The 19001-nt window shown below is 46.4% G+C and overlaps 1 protein-coding gene across 1 annotated transcript in view; it reads right to left on the reverse strand.

Moving 5' to 3' along the window:
* Window positions 1-2664: 2664 nt before the first annotated feature.
* Window positions 2665-19001, reverse strand: part of LOC139648477 (alpha-(1,6)-fucosyltransferase-like) — a 33183-nt gene continuing 16846 nt past the window's right edge. The window contains exons 6-9 of the mRNA XM_071524613.1: window positions 13147-13393; window positions 6379-6555; window positions 6113-6263; window positions 2665-4781 (exon numbers count right to left, since the gene is read on the reverse strand). Of these exons, the coding sequence (XP_071380714.1) occupies window positions 4443-4781; window positions 6113-6263; window positions 6379-6555; window positions 13147-13393 (914 nt within the window). The 3' untranslated portion in view covers window positions 2665-4442. The remainder of the gene's footprint in view (window positions 4782-6112; window positions 6264-6378; window positions 6556-13146; window positions 13394-19001) is intronic.

Consider the following 19001-nt stretch of genomic DNA (forward strand, 5'->3'; position numbering starts at 1 on the left):
TCTGGCTGCGCCGGGGTACAGGGCCTTAAATCACCTGTTATCTCCTGCAGCCTCAGCCAGACGCTAATGGTCATCACAGCGGGCCGAGCCCCGCAGGCAGCAGCAGGGGAAGGAGTGGGGGAGGAAGGGGCGGGGGGGGGGGGGGGTGTTGATGGGAGGTGGTGGGGGGCGTGGGGCTGTGGACTCTCTCCGTCGCTGCAGCAGCAGTCTTCACATGGACACACAGCGGCTCGGTGATAGCGGGGGTTTCAACAGGAACATTAGTCTTTGTGCAGTACAGTAGAGCGGACGTCCCTATCGACACACCAGCCCATTAGGATAGTGGAGGACTGCTGTGATATCACTATCCAACGCAGACAGTACTACAGTATCACGGCGGATATTAATACGTCATGGTATGCCGTACGCTGTCATAATATCACAGCCGCTGCCGCCATTACCGCGGATGAATATGCCATTACAGTCACATCATAATCACACTGCTAATAATGCGGCCGGTCTCCATCGAGGCCCCCGGTGACACAAAGCGCTTTGTGTCTACGACTGCGACAAAGGCGGCTATAGAGAGCAGAACAGTCGAGTGCGACTACCCTCCACTGCGGCTCCATTATCTGTGTGACATCACGGCGCTCTGTGACCGGCTGCGTTCCCGTGAAGCCGACAGCGTCGCTATCAACACCTCTGCCCCCATGTCACTGATGCAATCACGTTCAAGAGCGCGTTGCTGAGAAATAATGTACAAGCAAACTTCAACTTTTTTCCTCCTCTTACTCCATGTACTGAGTGAGTTTCATGACTCCTGGGCCCTCGGAACAGGTGTATGACGCAACTGTGAAAATAAGCATTCTTTACCCCACAAAGAAAACATGTATTTTGCAGATAGGTGGTTTTTGCAGCGAAATGCTTTTTTTGTGCAGTTTTTGAGCGTACCTGTTTCCACAATCATGATATTGTCTTCCTTTGTTTCAGCACTCAATTGAAAACACTGATTTATTGGATCCGCAGCGGGGATCACTGATAAGACCGTGTGCCAAACAAAACGCCTTTGTTCCTCTGAGTGATGATGTGCTTCTCGCCGGCTTAAGTTGGCCCAACTCGGTGCCAGGAATCCGGTTTACAGAGTCGGGAGAGATACGCTCAAAAGAAAACATGTGGCGGCAACCCGCACCGAACTAATAACTGCCAAAGTGCCGACCGATTAATCGCCGAGTTGATTTAGAAAAGCGGGGAGAGGGGGAGAGGGGGATTGACACCTCGCAATCTATTTTTCGCCCCGGTGAAAACCTGACAAGAGTTGGGGAGTTCTTCCCCTCAGCTTTGATGTGGGCCGTGGGACTACAATAGCCCATTTCCATTTTCCCGCTCTTCTCCTTTTTGCACGAGTCGGTCGGACTGAATTTCGGCCGGCCCCCTTTTACAAGATTAGAATTCCGCGAGGCCCGGCGGCGCGCTCACTTATCTCTATATAATATGAATTCCATCAGAGGGACACGGGCCGCGTCGAGATCCCGGGCCCCGTGTTCTCGGGAGCGTCGAGGCGAGGCTGCATTGGGGGGGGGGGGTGGTGGAGGGAAGGGGACCGCATTAGTTTGGGGGCCCCCGAGTTTGACCCGTCGACCCCCCCCCCCCGAGCGCGCTTAAAAAAAATAAAATAAAGAGAGCGAACGAGCCCGCTTTTAAAAAAAACCCGAACGCTCCTCTTCCGGGAGCGCCGGCCAATTAACGGAATAATTAACTGAACTAACGTCTCTCTTAAATGACTGTTACAGGCCACTGTGACGGCGCCGAGTGTGTTTTAATTAAAGTGCCCTCCAGTTAGCGCGCGCATTTATAAAGCCCACGAGGGACTCACGGTGAAAAAGAGACGTTCGGCGTGTGTGTGTGTGTGTGTGTGTGTGTGTGTGTGTGTGTGTGTGTGTGTGGCGGCGTATGAGTTTGTTGTCAGGGGGGAAAAAGAGCAATAAAGCCACTGTTCTCCGTCGCATAAACCGAGCGCTTTATCTCATGGCTTGTCCAATGGAGCATGCAGATCAGCGCTGAAATTAAAGAGGGATCTGTAATGAAACTCCCCCCCCCCCCACTCCCTCCACCCCTCCCAAACTGAGTAAAACAACAGGACAGCGCGTGAATAAGACACAAGAAGAAGAAATCAGAAACGATGTCGACACGCGGGGAAGTAGGCCACTAAGGCTGTCAGGAGCCGGGGGGGAAGTGTTAGCGATTCCTCCTCCTCCTCCACCCGTACCTGTGTTACGGTTCCATGGGGAGTACGCTGCTGCTGTCAATTGGTATTTGGAGCGGGGGGGGGGGGGAATGTCATGTCGCGGTGTGTGTGTGTGTGTGACCCGGCGTGGGTTAACGTCTCTATCGAGCTCGAAAATCCCGCTTGAAAACGTGAACGCAAAAAAAGACCGAACAAAGACTTTTTGTGTTCTGACATGACTGGGGGGGGGGGGGGAAATACGATTCGTAAATCAACATTCAAACAGATTCCGAGACACCCGCCCCACCCCACCTATCTATTTCGGAGTTATCAAAGACAAACTTCAAGCATTGACTTTTTATTTTTCCAAAAAAAAAAAAAAAAAAAAGGATATATACCCCTTCTGGAAATGAACTCTTCAAATAAAAAAAAAAAAAAAAAAGCCCCTGGTCTCGTTTTTTTTTTGGAACGTGCGCAGTGCGGCTGAAGCGTGTTCAGCCTGATTGAATGAGCAGGTGCCGCCAGTTAAGAGAGACGGAGGAGCAGATGGTGAACAGAATCAGACGGAGGAGGGAAAAAAAAACAAAAAACAAAAAAAAAACAAAAAAAAAAAACGCTGGTGTTGGTTTCTCAAGTTTATTCGATCTGTGGTTATCAAAGACAATGCCCAAGAACATAAGTTATGAAAAAAGCCTTCATGATGAGGGGAGGGGGGAGGGGGGGGGGACTCTGAATCTGATATGACATAGCATTATCATTTTGAAAACATAGGCATATTTTTTTTTCCTCATTTATTTTAAAACAGCAATGTTAAAAGTAAAATAAAATAAAAAAAAAAAAAAAAAAAAATCAGAACAAACAAACAAAAACAGACAGGACAGGAGAGACAGCGGAGATGTCAAAAGGACATTAGCTCAGTGGAGTGCTTCGTTTGGTGAGCCTCGGGACGGCTCCGGTGTGTGTGTGTGTGTGTGTGTGTGTGTGTGTGCACCATGAGTTCACCAATAGTCCACCGCTCATATATATAGTCTTACCATTGTTCACCAGCGGAGTGACTGGAGCTCACCATTGTTCTAAGTGCCGGCTGAGGACAGTCCCACTGTCGCCACCGGTCTCCCCGCTGAGCACAGAAACACGATTCATCCAGAAGGGAAAAAAAAAAAAACACACACACACACACTGCTCACCAATAACAGGCACCGGGTCATGACATGGCCCCTTGAGACTTATACAGCACACACAGGCAGGCACACACACACTCTCTCCCTCTCACACACACACGCACGCACGCATACACACACACACACACACGCACGCACGCACACTGTACAGTATACAATGCACAAGCCCCACACACGCCCCAAAATTAAGACCGTTAAAAACACTCGATAAAAGCACAGTATGGTATTATAAAATCAATTGCACGTGTAGAGACGACATGGAGGAAGCACAGTGAAGATGGATGGAGTAAGGAGGGAAGGAAAGCTGTGAGCATGGCAAGAAGAAGATACAGTACATTCAGTAAACAAAAAAAGGAGAACAAACAAACAAAAAAATAAAGGCAAGATTAGAATCAAAAAACCACTGAAAATAATTAAATAAAAATCAAAACACTTTTTTTTCCCTCTCCCCCAGTTTATAATTGTTTTGTTTTTTTTGTCCTCGTTTTTTTTTTTTTTTTTCTTTTTCTTTTTTCCTCTCAGCCATTGATTCGAAGCTCACTCTGGGGGACCCGCGCCCAGTCCCAGTCCCGGACCCCAGTCCCAGTCTCGGGAGAGTGAGCTTGGTCAGTTGTGTAGATTTAATTGTTTTCTTGCTGTTGTTTTAAAATCAATGTTCACGTCTACGTCTCTACATTGCCCCCAACTTTTTGAGCGTCGGGGGGCCGGGTGGGTGGGGGGGGGGGGGGGTAGTGGTGCGGTGCAAGTCTTCCGACGACCTGACATATGCACGGGCATTTACACAAGTGCACACACGCGCACGCACACGCACGCACGCACACACACATTCACACACAGAGTGCATTCTCATTCCTATCACCCCTGGGTACAGGCTTTTTCTCTTTTCTTCTCAGCTTAGCGCGCTAAGAACCCCTCTCTCTCTCTCTCTCTCTTCTGTACAAAAGCAGCCTCCTTCCCTGGATCGGAGTCTGCGTCTTTCTCCTTCGCTTTCTTCCTCATATCTTTTTTTTTTTTTTCTTCTTCTTCCCCCTCTCACATCTCTCCCCGTCTTTTTTTTTTTACTTTTTCTGAGCGCCGAGCAGCTTGTCCGCCTCGGGGTACGTGGGGTACTTGACGGTCTCGATCTTCTCCTTCACCTTGTAGGAGGGGTAGAGGCCGGTGCGGCCCAGCTTGCGGTTGACGCCCTTGGAGTAGCCGTCCCAGTGGTTGCCCGCCACGCCGATCACGTCGCCGGGCTCCAGCGGGATGTCCTCGCTGTTGCGCGGCTGGTGGGGGAAGATGGCGATCTGGTTGTGGGCGTTCTGGCCGCCGAAGTAGTAGATGTCGTCCAGGGAGTAGAAGAAGGAGGAGGCGTCCGGGTGCAGCGTCTGCATGATCTCGTAGGCCACGCGGCACACCTGGGACAGTGGAGACAGAATCATTTTTAATCTTTCTAATAAATACAAGGGAATTCGTCTTGGTGGCAGAGCTGCAAAAGCGTAGAAACATGTTAAAAAAGTACCGCAGCACATACTGACGCACATGGCACAGGGACAACAGACACACAACAGACAGCAGACTATACATATCACTCCTGATGGAAGGCATACTAAGTGACTCATCCGCGTCAGTTCCTTGACACGCACTAATAAGCCCGGAATATGGATGGGAATTATGTGGGCCAGCACATTATTTTTAGGGTTGGCAGGAAGCGTAAGAACCCATCCGCCCCGATGTTACAACCCGCGATAAAAATACCACTTTAAGAATTGAGATGATCAAAATAATGGACGAAAAACGCCATTGTAATGTCAGAGCCGTAATGAATGGGCTAATTGTTTTTTTTTTTTTTATGCGTTCGAACACAAGCGGGCGAGGCCGAGCCGGGCGCGACGCTGGCAAGTGACACGGCGGTAATTATCAAAGTGGTTCCTGCCCTCGTCGCAAATTGGACACCTGATTGACACTTGGCTCTCCTACCCGGGGCCCCGCGATTTCAAGATGTTGCGTAACGGAGCGAGGCGCATGCTGTAAGTGGAAGACAGCCTTGCATATGAAGGGTGCATTTTAAATCACGTTTTTTTTTTTTTTTTTACACAAAGGCTTTTCTATATTTGTTTGAACCTATTTTACTCTCATTGTTTTTGTCTGTTTTATTCTGCGGCAGCCCTGTTCATAATTCATGTCAGGCATTTTTGTTCTTTATCTTACTGGCTTTGATTTGTGACTGTTTGATTATCTGTTTCAAAATGTGCTATTAAAATTAAGTTTCTTATAATTATTTATGATGACTAATAGACTATTATTATTATTATTAATACAGATACTACTACTACTACTACTACTATTACTAGTCCTACTACTGCTACTACTACTTAATAGTAATAATTTATTTTCCTAACTCTATTCTAATGTAATTAAGTATATTCAGTAATACATCATGTTAGATATGTTACTGGTTAAAGACAAAATGAAGTGAAAAATGACATTTTCCATGTCCTAATGTACAACCATTTAACAATATAGACCAAAAAAAAAAAAAAAAATCTATATTTTCTTGTATTTTTCAATCAAAACCCCATTCATTTCCCTTTCCTAGAAAATGACACATTTTTAGTGTTTAGCAGTAGCCGTGCATAGAACTTTCCACGTTCACTCATGTGGTCCACCCACCCCACTTTTGAACGATCCGTCCCACCTCAACCTTCTGCTTCCATGCTGAATGTGTATTGTGGAGAGGGGGGCTGACCTGCGAGGAGAAGGTGCAGACCAGGAAGTCGGCCTGGGACAGGAAGTGGATGTCCAGGATGACGCCCCGCAGCGAGTTCTCCGTGTAGCGGTTGTGAAGGCCCGCCGACCACGAGATGGAGTTGTCGCTGATGAACTCGTAGTCCGGATACCTGGGAGGGACGAGAAGGCGGGTGGGCGGGAGTCAGTCACGACAAACACTCAAGAGGTCAAAAATGAATCCACACACACACACACACACACACACACACACTCGGGCACACTGACTTGGTCTTGGCCTCCTGCAGCAGCGAGGGGTCGTCGGTGGCCAGGTAGACCCGCTTCTTGTCGACGTGGACCCGTCTGGCCAGGTGCTGGAACTGCTCCTCCACATGCAGCATGTACTCCTCTATGGGGTGGAAGGCCGCCTCCGTGCCCACTTTGTCTGTCCTCCTCACATGGACTCTGCACACACACACACACACACACACACAGACAGTGTTACAGACCCAGGCTGGAAGCGACAAATCACATTTACTAAGGCTTGCTGAGTTCTTAAGACTTTTTCAGACTTCTTAAAACACACTTTTATACAGTTGGCTTGATGCAACTGCTTTTGATCCTGCTCACTTTTAATGTTGTGTTGTTTCTGGCTAATTTCATCAGCGTATTTATCTTCCTTTTAATGTTTTTTCTATTGCTTAAGCTTCTCACTTCATCTCCTCGTTACCTGCGTTACTTTTCTTGTTTTCGTCTTCCTGTAAAGCACTCCTGTAAACTCCGCATTAGAATTAAGTGTGTTATTATTATTGTCAGATTAATTGTGATATCTTGGTATAATTACAGTAAACAAATGAAACCATGGTGGAGACTGTGGTATTGTTGGTGCTAGTGTTTCCCCTGCACCCCGCTGTGTCCTGTGGCTAAGCGGATGTCGCTGCTCGCCCCGCCTGGCGTTGCTGTGCATGAGTTTGTTTTCTCTGGGCCTTTCACTCCTTCCACCATCTGCCAGTGCCAAAAACCATGAAAGCTTTAGCTGCATTTGTGCTGACAGAACAGTGCCGTCTTCCTGTTTTTTTTTTGTTTTTTTTGCTGTAAAGCAATCCAGCAGATCTACCACCAAATCTGACCCGGTAGCACACAATGTAAAATGCAGGGTAGAGGCCGGTAGAGGCTGCCAATCTTCTTGGCGGTGGCCTTTTTTGCTCAGTAATTCTACTAATGGCGAATGACTAATCATAGTCATTTATCAATGTTAAAATGCTACACATTGCACCTTTAAGTATATGCTGATTTAAAGCTGCACCATGCAAAACTCTTATGTAAAACCACCTGTCTTCTCAGCCTAAATCACAAAGTGGGCCTGAATCCATTGCCTTTGCTCTGCAGGTTTGAAACCACTGAGCATGGTGGTGAAGAAATGAGGGATGATGTTGATTCATTCTTTGTTTGTACTTTATTTATTTTTTTAATTATTATTAAAATAACCAAGTTTGAACTCTCTGCCTTTGTGCATTGCCTGGGAAAAATGATATACAATGTAATATTTTAACAACTTTTTACATTTTCTCAAGTCCTTTTTTTCACACCAGTAATTTTGCTTCTGCTTAAGTAAAATGTCAGCAAAAGCAACGGCACTTCTACTTGAAAAGCATAGTTTGGTGCTCTTTCCGTCACTGGCAAGGAACGAGCGAGATAGACATAGAGATATCAGAGACGGAGGGTGGGGGGGGGGGTGGTGGACCGAGAGAGAAAGCGGAGAAGAAAGAGAAAGAGAGGGCGACAAGAAAGAGAAGAGGGAAAGAAAAAGGCAAACGGTGACGGAGAAAATTTAAGAAACACAGCGAGAGAAAGGGAAATAATAAACCCAGCTGAATCTTTTTTTTTTTTTTTTTTTTACTGTGTCCTTGTCATCCCTTCCAGTAAGCGAGGACAAAGAGAGAGTGCTGTCACCGGCTGAACACACGAGAAAAAGGAGCGGAGCTTGAGAACGGAACAAAGAGCGGGCGAGAGCAGAAACATTTCCTCTCCTGACATTGAGGCATCCCTCAAACTGACGGACGGCCAAACACAATTTGCTCCATCCAGAACCATTCAATTACAAAAAAACGCCCGCTGCTCCATCTGCATTGTGACTCCTGGCCCTGAGGGGCGAACCAAACCTCAAAAATCTAAGTGGAGAATAAAAGGACATTTTTTTTTAACCTTTACTTATCGAAGGGAAGGTCGGCTGAGCGTGTGCGCTGTTTCCCGGCAACGCTCCGCGCGTTCCACACTGGGAGCCGCCCAGTACAACCACAGTCTTCTAGAGCAACTCCACCGGAGCAACTGGGGTCAAGTGCCTTGCTTTAGGGCACTAAACAATAGCTGTTGAGTGTGTATTCACTGTCCCCAAGCATGTTTTACCAGTTGGTCCTGGGATTCAAACCGCTTCTCTAATCTCTAGGCTACCACCGGCTCTTTTGTCCTACAGAATAGGGGGAAAGGTAGCAGAAAAGGTAGAGGCAGAGAAGAGGGAGAAAGAGGTAGAGTGGGAGAGGTACAGGGAGAGAGAGAGATGGAAAGAGAATAAAGAGACTGGGCCTAATTGCTAAGACTGGCTGGGGATCAATCAGTCAGTATTATTGGGGATGCTCACCGGAGCCACAGACCCCTTTATTTACGCGGCAAATAAAAGCCCAAAGTAAGGAGAGAGAACTGAGGAGAGGGAGGGGGGGGGACCTACATACACAACAATGGGCACAACACGATCTTTCATTTGGTCTCTCTCTCCCTCTGATCGGACGGAGGGTCTTGACTCTGGGCTTTCCCGTCCTTTGTCAGGGTCTCTCTCTCCTGCTCTCCCCTGGCTTCTTTCATGTCTGCTGTTTTTTTTTTTTTGTTCCTGTGAACTCCCTTTGTCTCGCCCTTTTCTCTCTCTGTCAGAGCAGAGACAGGGGCCACAGTGAGGTGTTGCTTACACCCCCCCACCCCCCCAACACCCCCAACACACACACATGCTCACACGCACACACACACACACACAACCACAATTCAATTCAGTTCAGTTCAGTTTAGTTCAATTCAATTCTATTCATTCTATTTATTCACGCAGTACCTGAGCGGCAGGGCAATTCTCATGGTGGGCATAAAAGCATACATTAAAAACATCAAACACACACACACACACACAAGACATAACAAGTGCAGATTACATACAGTCCCACAGTGCATTTGTGGTGATGATATAGCCTCTAGCATACATACATACATACATAGAAGCACTGCTTATACAGTAATATGCTTCATTATAAAATGTCAAAGTATGTGTTGACAAGATTTACCTTTATATCTCACCATATGTCACTTTATCGCTGCAGTCCATGCAAGCTAATAGATGAAGAAGCCAGAAGTGCATTCTACGGTCATGTGACGTCATGTAAAATCATTTGAGTGTGAGAAGAGGATTGTGGGAATTATGTGAAAAATCGCAGCTAAGATGTGAAGATTTTCCCAATAATACAACTTGTACATCCTTTGTATGAATTAGAGACTGCTCAATAAAGAGCACACATGAGACAAGGTTGATATAAAGGAAGCTATAGCTCCATCCAAGGTCTATTATTTGCACTTTGCAATGACATTTTAAAATTGCTGTTTACATTCTAGCAAGCCGACGCCATCGCTAGAAAGATTTGTGGCTCGGAAATAAAACAGAATCCTGCAGACTGATACTTTGTTGTCACTGAACTTTTATCGTATCGTCGTTCTGTCGAATCGTGAATCCCATATCCCCACAGAGAGCTCTGAACGTGCCTCTTGGTTACCGTGGCGATAGCGCCGTCGTCGCAGTAGCGTTCCTCTCTCTTTCTCCCTGACTAGCCATGCGAACAGTCGGCAAGCATTAAGTGGTGGCGGGATGGAGCTGCCTGTCGTCTGTAGGCATCCAGCCCGCCTGCAGCCAGAGGGATGGGTGGGACGGTTGCTGGTTGGTGGGACGGTCGCTGGTTGTCGGGACGCCCCCCCCCCCCCCCCCTCCATCAACCCCCCTCCAAGGCCTTACCGCCGCCCTCACGCCTTTCCTCCACAACGTTTCACTATGGATCCCTTTCAATCCCACTCTTTCCCCTCCCCCACTCTCCCCACACACACACACACACGCACACATACACAAACACACCCCACCCCGCCTTCCCCCGCAGTGTTGAGAGACGCGCTCAGGCACTTTGTTGCAACATCAGTGCAGAGCGGAGCGGATGAATCAAGAGCTGAGGATGGGGAAAAAAAAAAAAGAAATAAAAACTTTGTTCTATCCAGCACTTCATTTCAATACGTTTTCCCCAGTGGAGGCGAGAGGGGGGAGGAGTGGGGTGGGAGGTACGGGTGAGGGGGGGGGGGGGGGTGGTTCTCTTCCACCATGGGAGTGAGGGAGGGAGGGAGGGAGGCGTAGAGCGGGAAAGACAAAAGTAAAGCGACAGAGATGTGTGGAGAAAAAAAATTTGAGAGCGAGAGAATCGTGGGATTGGATGCGCGCGGGGGGGAACGCGAGGGAGAGGTGAGCGCGATACGTACGAGACAAAAAAGAGAAAGAGCGCCGAGTAAGACGAGCAGATGAAGATGGAGGGACGATCACAAATGAGAGGCAGCGAGAGGACGGGGAGGATGAAAAAGCCGGGGATGAGTCAAGGCAAAAAAAAAAAGAAAAAAAGAAAAGAAATGAGGGCTGGGAGAGAGAGAGAGACAGTAGCTGCAGGGTTGATGAAAGGCAGAGGGGTAAAAACCAAAGTGAGGAGTGGAGAGAGCGAGAGAGAGAGAGAGAGAGAGAGAGAGAGCATGACAGAGGAGGCAGCGAGAACTAAGCAGAACAGGACAGGATAAGTGAGGGAGAAAGGAGGGAACGACAGCTCAGAGCAAGATGGAAAGAAGAGAAGGGGAGGGGGAGGGGGAGGGGGGGGGGAAAGAATTATGAAGAGAGAGAGAAGCTGGCACACAAACTATGAACATATGGGTGTGAGAGTTGTGAAGGGAATGACAGAACGAAACCAGGCTGAGTTCAAAAAGTATTAGCAAATAACTCTTAGCGTTTGTTTTAAACTACTGCCTGTACCAGACGGGTGGGGTTTGCCTCGTGGGACAGTACAATGAAACTTTAGACAATCTCAGCAAAGTACTTGAAAGTCAATTTCATATACTTTTCCCGTGACTGACGGCTTACCTGACACTATCTGAGTTGTCCTGATGTGGTAAACCCCCCCCGCCCCCCCCTCCCGTCTGGTACGCTAAGCAGGTGAAAACAAACGCTAAATACTATTTGAGCCAGGTGCAAACTAAACAGAACGGGACAGGATAAACAAGGGGGGCGAAAAGGAACTACGGATGAAAAGATTTCTGAAGGGAAAGAGGTTGGCACACAGCCGATGAGCGTATGTTGAGTGCTTGACAAGGAGAAAGAGAAAAGTAAATAAATAAATACCTAAACACATCCATCCCATTTGTCGGAAGCTCTCCTCCAAAGTGACTTACAGTACTGTGAGTGCATGCATTTTTTAGACGGGGCGGCCCTACTGGGAATCGAACCCATTACCCTGACAGTATTAGTGCCACACGCTGTACCGGACCACAACAAGAAATCGTCCCCAGCCAGTTTCAAACCGGAGACAGCGCAAGACTAAGCTTCACATGGATAGATCACAAATCATCCAGTCCAAATTTCAGCCTTAAAATCTTATTTTTCTTAAATCGAGTGAAAAATTCTACCAACAGGTTGAGAACAGGTAGCTCACTCCAAAGAGAAAAAGTGAATCCAACTTGTTTCACATCAGGTGATACACACATTTTCATGACTGGACCTGAAATGGGACATGAGATATACCTATTCTAGCCACTTTTAAGCATTTTAGTCACTAATCACAACACCACATGACCAATCAGCTCTGTATCTTTTCAGTGGCCATTAGAGCCGCCCTTCTACCACTGGACCAAGTTTTGAAAAAAAATTGGCAGGGCTATGGTTATGTCTAAACCGGAAATTAGCTCTCCAGTGCCCCCATGTTGTTTGATTTGACCAATAATGGACGGTTTGCCTCTTCTTCTGTCTGCTGATAGGCCGCAAACTTTGATGGTGTTACGTGAATCCGTTTGGACGTTATAAGTCTTTTTATGCGAAGTCACATCCACCGCCGCGTCCCCCTTTGGCCAATCGGTTCGAAAAGTTATTCAGTAATTCTTTACCTCATGACCAACATTTTCACAAAGTTTCATGGTGTTACGTGAATCCGTATGGAAGTTATATGCCCTTTTATGAGAAACCACACCCACTGTCACGCCCCCCTCTGGCCAATCGGTATGAAAAGTTCTCCCTTGCCCCATGACCAAACTTTCCACAAAGTTTCATGCAAATCCGTTCATGATTTTTGGACTGACGGACAAACAAGACAGCCGGAATGGGGCAAAAACCTAACCCTTGTCCAACTCTGCTGGCGGAGGTAATGACCTAAGATGGATACCTTTGATGGGATCCTAAAATTGGGAGAAGTGGGTCTGTGTCCTGAAGACTGTCAATTCGAATTCCCGGGCCAGCCGGACGGGGAAAGTGAATGGACACTTTCGCCTCCCTCACCATCTAATGCTGAAGTACCCTTGAGCAAAGCACTTTAAACCCAGATGACTCCTGCAGAACGGCAATTGCAATGGTAGAGGACTGTGGTCGCACTGGCCAGCTCAGCAAGGCGGTGATGAAACAGCAAAACACTTGGATAAATAGAGGTAAAAAAAAACACTGCTATCAAATTAAGTTATTAATATTATTGCATTAACCTTGCATTAACCTTACCCCCCCTCACCGTTTACCCAAAGCGGGATTGTATAATTCCACCACCCTTACAGCTATGTCTTTGTTTTTGCCGCTGTCCTATTTTCTTACGTAACCCTATTTCCGAGCCTTTTGTTTGTTTTGACTGTGAAGTTCTTTGTGAACTTCATTCCAGAAAAGTGCTGTAGAAATAAAGTTGCTACTATTAAAGTTATTATTACCGCAGAGAAAGGAGGACAGAGATAGAGAGTGTGGAGCATCCTTACCCGATGATGGGGTGTTTGAATCCCAGCTTGGCGGTGGTCTGCTGGATCTCCTTCTCCAGCCAGGCCTGGGGGCGCACCAGGTACTTGACGAACTGGGACACCCACCAGACGGAGGGGTCGCCGTGCAGGCGGTGCAGCCGCTGGGCCAGGTCCTCGGGGATGGCCAGGGGCAGGTAGGGGGGCCGGGGGTGGAGGCTGTCCACTATGGGCAACTCCACAACCTGGACGTCCTTGTCGTGGGCCTCACCTAGAGGAGGGGGGTAGAGGAATAAGAGAGTCAAGATTCAAATATTCAGATACTTAATTGCCTTTGTTGACAGAGTAGACTGGAATTTGTCTCAAGATTAAAACATGATATGGGGCAGCAGAGGTGACCTAGTGGTTAGAGAAACCGTTGCGGGTTCAAAACTTTTGACACTAACAGGGAATCTGTAGGTTTCAGAAAGCCAATGAATAAAATTTTAAAGACCTTTTTAAGGCTACCTGGAATTGAAAAATAAACTGGCAAAACAAGTTGATTTCCAACTGAACACAGCGAATGAAAGTTCTGACACAAATGGGCAGGAAAAGAAAAAGAACAAGAAATTAATTGTTAAGGGACAGGATGTCCACTTGTTAAATAAAGCAGATAGAATGAAAAGAAAGTTTCATATTGTACTACAAATCCTGTTCTGTATTAAACTGAGACAGGATATTCAGTGCAAAGAAATCCAACCCAATTGCATAGTGAAAAAATAAGACCTCTAATAACTGTAAGACCTTTTGATAGTTTTTAAGGCATTAAATTTAGTCTAATTTAACGATTATTATTAATACTTATTCACACTTTTTAAGGACCCCTGAATACCCTGACCAAGCACCCACAATGCTGAAGTGTCCTTGAGCAAGACACTAAATCCCTACCAGCTCCGGGGCTGCTGTTCTGTATCTGACCCCTGACCTTCCCGGAGGCACAAAAGAGAAAAGAGAAAGAGAAATGTCTCTACGGGGATCAATAACATATAAAACAAGCTGTTTTTATTTCATTCTCTTCTTGTGGGCATTCTTAATATATGTACGCTTTGGCAATACAGTCTTGGAAATAAAATAAAAAAACCCTGCCCAAATAAAATATTATTGGATTGTTATTGAAAAAAAGAAAGAAAAAAAGTTCTCTTAAGAAAAGCTAAAGGTACGAGAGTACGCCTTGTCGGGTTTGGTGATATGCTGAATTTTGAGGACTATGGGAGTGGAGGCAAGCGTTTCTGCAATACCATTATCAACAATACTTTTGTATTATTTTTTCTAATCCAACACATAGATTTTTTTCTTTCTAAAGATCCATTTTGCAGTTTTACCTATTTTTAAGCACGGCATAAAGAGTAAACAACTCGAATCTGTAATTAACTCAGCTGGTGGGAGGCGGGTGGTTTTTCATCAAGTTTCATTTGGCGCTGGAAAAAGTAAAGACCATAAAATATCGTTACGCTAAATAAAAACATTCATATTGTGATGCAGGGTTAGCAGGGCCCTTTTATACTATGGATTCATTCCTATTCTAACCTGAACCCAAATCCCTTATCCCCCTGTGCGTCCCGCTGTCCTGAGTGACAGCTGCTCTTTGTCTGTCCTTCCTTTAAAGGCCAAGGTGAGCTCCTTTGTACCCAGGCTGTTCAGGGCCAGGGGCCGGGGCCGAGGGGGGGGGGGGGGGGGGGTTGGCATCGGCCCCCTTGAGGCTGGGTCCTGCCTGGCAGAGGCCCTGGGCAGAGACGGTTGAGCGGGGCTGATTAGGAAGGTCAGCCTCGCTGGGCGGCAGATACTGTAGCCTCCCTCCCCCTCCGCTGCCAGGCCGGAGAGCCTCGCCACACAAAGGAGCAGCAAGGCCGTCGCTCCATACACACAGAGGCATGTACACACACCTATATATGTGCGAGGACGGTTGGACGGCATGTGAACACACAAGCGCGCACACCCGTACAAGCACGCATGCACCCACCCACTCACCCATGCACACGCACACACACACACACACACACACACGCGCGCACACACACACAGCCCCGGCTAATCTCATCTCACCAGAAGGGATATGCCTGGCAGACACAACCTTCACTCTCTTCCAGTCTTAAAACCCAAGGAGAGTTTTTTTTTTGTGTATGAGTGTGTGTGTGTGTGTGAGTGTCTCTCACTTTAAACCAGTGATTTAAAAACAAGTTTGAGCCTTGTGTTCTGTCAGACTAAAGTGGCTGCTCTAACTGCCACAGACAGGCCTAATACAGCTGCAAACACAGCCTCCACAATACCCTTCTAAATAAATGGCATAATGACTCATTAAAAGCGGTCTTTCACAGAAAGGGTACATAAAAAACATGTTAAAAACAAGGACACAGACACAGAGGCTTCAATTTGAGTGTGTGCGTGCGTGTGTGTGTGTTTGTACGCCGGAGCATGAACTGAATATAAATTGGTAGAGGCATTAAATATTGAACGGAAAAAATATTCCCAGGCCCGTCTTTGCTTATATAACAGCATTGGCAGGATTCGCATAAGGGGGAATGGGCATATTTTGAGGCCTGCACTTCTTGGCACAAATGTACAGATAAGCAGTACCTCTTCCTCCCACTGCTACCTAATTAGATCACAAAGCTATTCTAAATTTCATCTCAACTCCGATGCCCGTGAATACATTTATGCTCTGTGACTTAAAGCATAAGGGTCTGCCCTGAAACAGAATTCATATATTTTATCCCTATGATCTATAGTTCAATAAATATTTGACAAGATTAACATAGCGACGGAAACCGGAGAACCGGGGGGTGACACCATCCAGCCACAAAACCTGGAGCTTCTCCATTGATAATAAATTAGAGACCGAGTTTATGAACTTACAGAATGCTTGTTTGAGATTTTACATGGCAGGGAATATTATGTCTCCCCTCCCTCTGTCAGTAACACTCATAAGGCAGTAATATCTCTATACTGAACCTCAAAGGAATACACTGACTCTTCGGCAAATTAGCTCTTTGATCAATGAACCGTTGTTCGACGGGCAGATTGGCAACAGTTTCCCCTTTGTGTGTTCGGAATTTCGTATGTTCCCAGGCCTCGGGCGTGACGCTACGCCATCTCACGCCGTTCACGGAGCATAAACGGCGTGCTAAAGCATTAGCATGCATGGTGGCGGGATAAATAAACACACACAGAGGTGCAAACAACCTTTCCCAGTCTTCCCCCCTCGCTCAATGGTAAGTCGATCTGAGAACTCGCTTGTCAAATTGTCAGTGTATTCCTGTAACATCAAGGTAAAACCCGGTCTGGGTGTACTGAGAGACTCCAAGGACACGGATGAGCAGATAGACAGGGAATGAGGCATCCTCACCACATATATAATGGCCTGTGTTTCACACAGACAGTGAGAAGCAACTGACAACCTCGCCGCTCTCTCCTCCGAACTTCATCTATTTTCTCTTTTTCAGACAACCGTTACGCCGCTGTTGTAGAGAGAAAGTCCTCGGGGGCAAACACAGCGTATAAGATTTCTATTTTAAGGTGGATTTTCTCTTTAACCGTGTTTTCCTCTTTTCTCATTTACGGAGGGAATCAGTGCCGGTCCCATAATGACTTGACCGCGCTCTCTCTCTCTCTCTCTCTCCATCTCCTTCTCCCTCTATCTTTGTCTTTCCCCCTAAGCTATATGTTTTTCCTGACAGAAATACCCCCCCGACACACATATAAGCTGTATGCACACACCATGCATTCTCTCTCTGTCTACAAACATCTCACATCCTAAGGGAAACACACCATAGAAAATGGGCTAACTACATATAGATATACGAGGAGAGGTGGGAAGAAGTGGAGAAAAGGGAAAGGTCTTCCACTCGCAGACTGGGAGGGCTGCTCCGTTAAGTGCCCACCCCAACACATACATTAGGCAAAAGGTACAAAAAACTGCCCAATGTACAACTTCAGATACCCGAGACAGTATGCAAATTTGTATGTGAAGGTGAGCACAAAGGACCGGTGGCGATTACCACAAAATGATACAGCAGAGAGGGCAGGATGAGGCCTCATAAGGAACAGAAGTATAGTATAGAATTGGAGTGTCCCATTTTATCTAACCTGCTGTCCCACTTTGGCAAATGCTAAATAAAAACAGGCTTTGGGCACACTGTACACAAACAGGTGCCTCATGCTTCCTGTAAATATATAACAGCATAACTAAGCAGTATGTTGAGGAATTCAGACGTGTATCACCCGCTGGGGCTAGTATGTTGAATTGAGACAGAATTCAGAAATGCAAAAAGTGTCCCACTCATGCTGAATTCACCCTAAAAAAATGATATTATAGGCTACATTTACAATGTGCACATAGATGCAGACCACACTGCCATCCAGACACTATGCAAAACCACAGTATCATTTCAGGCTAGTTGCAAAGCAGGAAACATACACCAGTCCAAGTACAACTTGCAAATGTCCATACAACATCCACCACAAACCACTAATAATAACACAATTTGAATTGAGGGTGAAACTCACTTGCAAATTTAGGGCCTAGTTTCTGAACAGCTGGCATGAGCTCGCATGCGATTTGCAAGAGATTCCTATTCACTACAATCACATAAATGTACTGGCATGGGCACATGCTCCGCTTGACATTAATGAGATATCAACAGTATATCTACACCCCATCTGAGGCTTTTGGGTCCCTTGGTGGTCCAGGGCTCCAAGGAATGTGCCCTGCATGCACTATGGGTAAAACAGGCATGAACACAGGCGTAGCAAACTACCCAACAGGCTTATGTTAGCAACGCCTATGCTAGTTGGCTGGCTTGGTCAAAACAGAAAATGCTGCCTCTGCAAATTTACAAGTCTGTATAATAATGAGAATTAATAACTTCAAAATGCGAACAGGCATCAAGAGAGATGAGGAGCATTGCGAGCGAGCTGGCTGTAGGCTGCAAGCGCCCAGATGGCCTATATGGATCTATAGGAGGCCATTTGTGAGAGAGACACCAGAGAAACACATTAGATAGTGGAAAAGGACACATGAAAGGCAGAAGAATGAGAGGGAGAAGGCGCTGGGAAAGACAGGAGATAAGGACGGAGAAAGAGGGAGAGCCCAGGAGAGCGCGAGTCAAATGGAACGATAGGAGGGGAAAAAATGAAGAGCTGAGAGGATGTAGCAACGAAGGAAGACAGAGCAGTGAGAACGAAGGAGATAGAGAGGGAGCACGGCGGGCACGGCTTCACGGAGTAAATCCCAAATCATCATTGATCTTCATTTACAGATGCTTAGGTCCTGTCAGCCTGGCAGAGGCGAACACACTCGCACCGCAGGACTGTGGACGGTCAAGCAGTCAAGCATGTGGTAAAGTTTGAATTATTCGATTCCATCTGACATTTTGGTCAAACATGAGTTATCTGTATAGCGCGGCTCTACGAACAGCTCTACATGTGGCATAAGTCAGATTAATGGAAATCTTTATCTAAGTGGGTAAAAATGCAAATTAAAAATTAGTATGGCAATATTAGTTTTGCCAGCTGGGATGTGCATACTGCAAAATGTTCATCTTAACAGGCCATTTAGTCTTAAACTGTTATTTATTTTTTTTTAAATCAAATGAAAAATTCTGCCTGTAGGGTGAGACAATTCCATTAGTTTCCAATGCAGGTTCCAATGTTTCAGTTGTTTCAGGCATTTTCTAGAAACAAGTGTCAATATTTTGAAACAAGGCAGAATAAAGGGCAGGTTATAGTACAGCGATTTATGATCGTCACCACTGGCGATGATCATATTCTATCGTCGGTCACAATGACATGTTGTTTATTCTTCCAGCGACAGGCGATCTGGCATTGTTGCGATGGACGTTGTG

Source organism: Centroberyx affinis, unplaced genomic scaffold, assembly GCF_046629955.1.
Source record: "Centroberyx affinis isolate AG114_WGS23_722 - 3 ecotype Tasmania unplaced genomic scaffold, CSIRO-AGI_Caff_v1 ptg001207l_1, whole genome shotgun sequence".
Lineage (NCBI taxonomy): Eukaryota > Metazoa > Chordata > Actinopteri > Beryciformes > Berycidae > Centroberyx > Centroberyx affinis.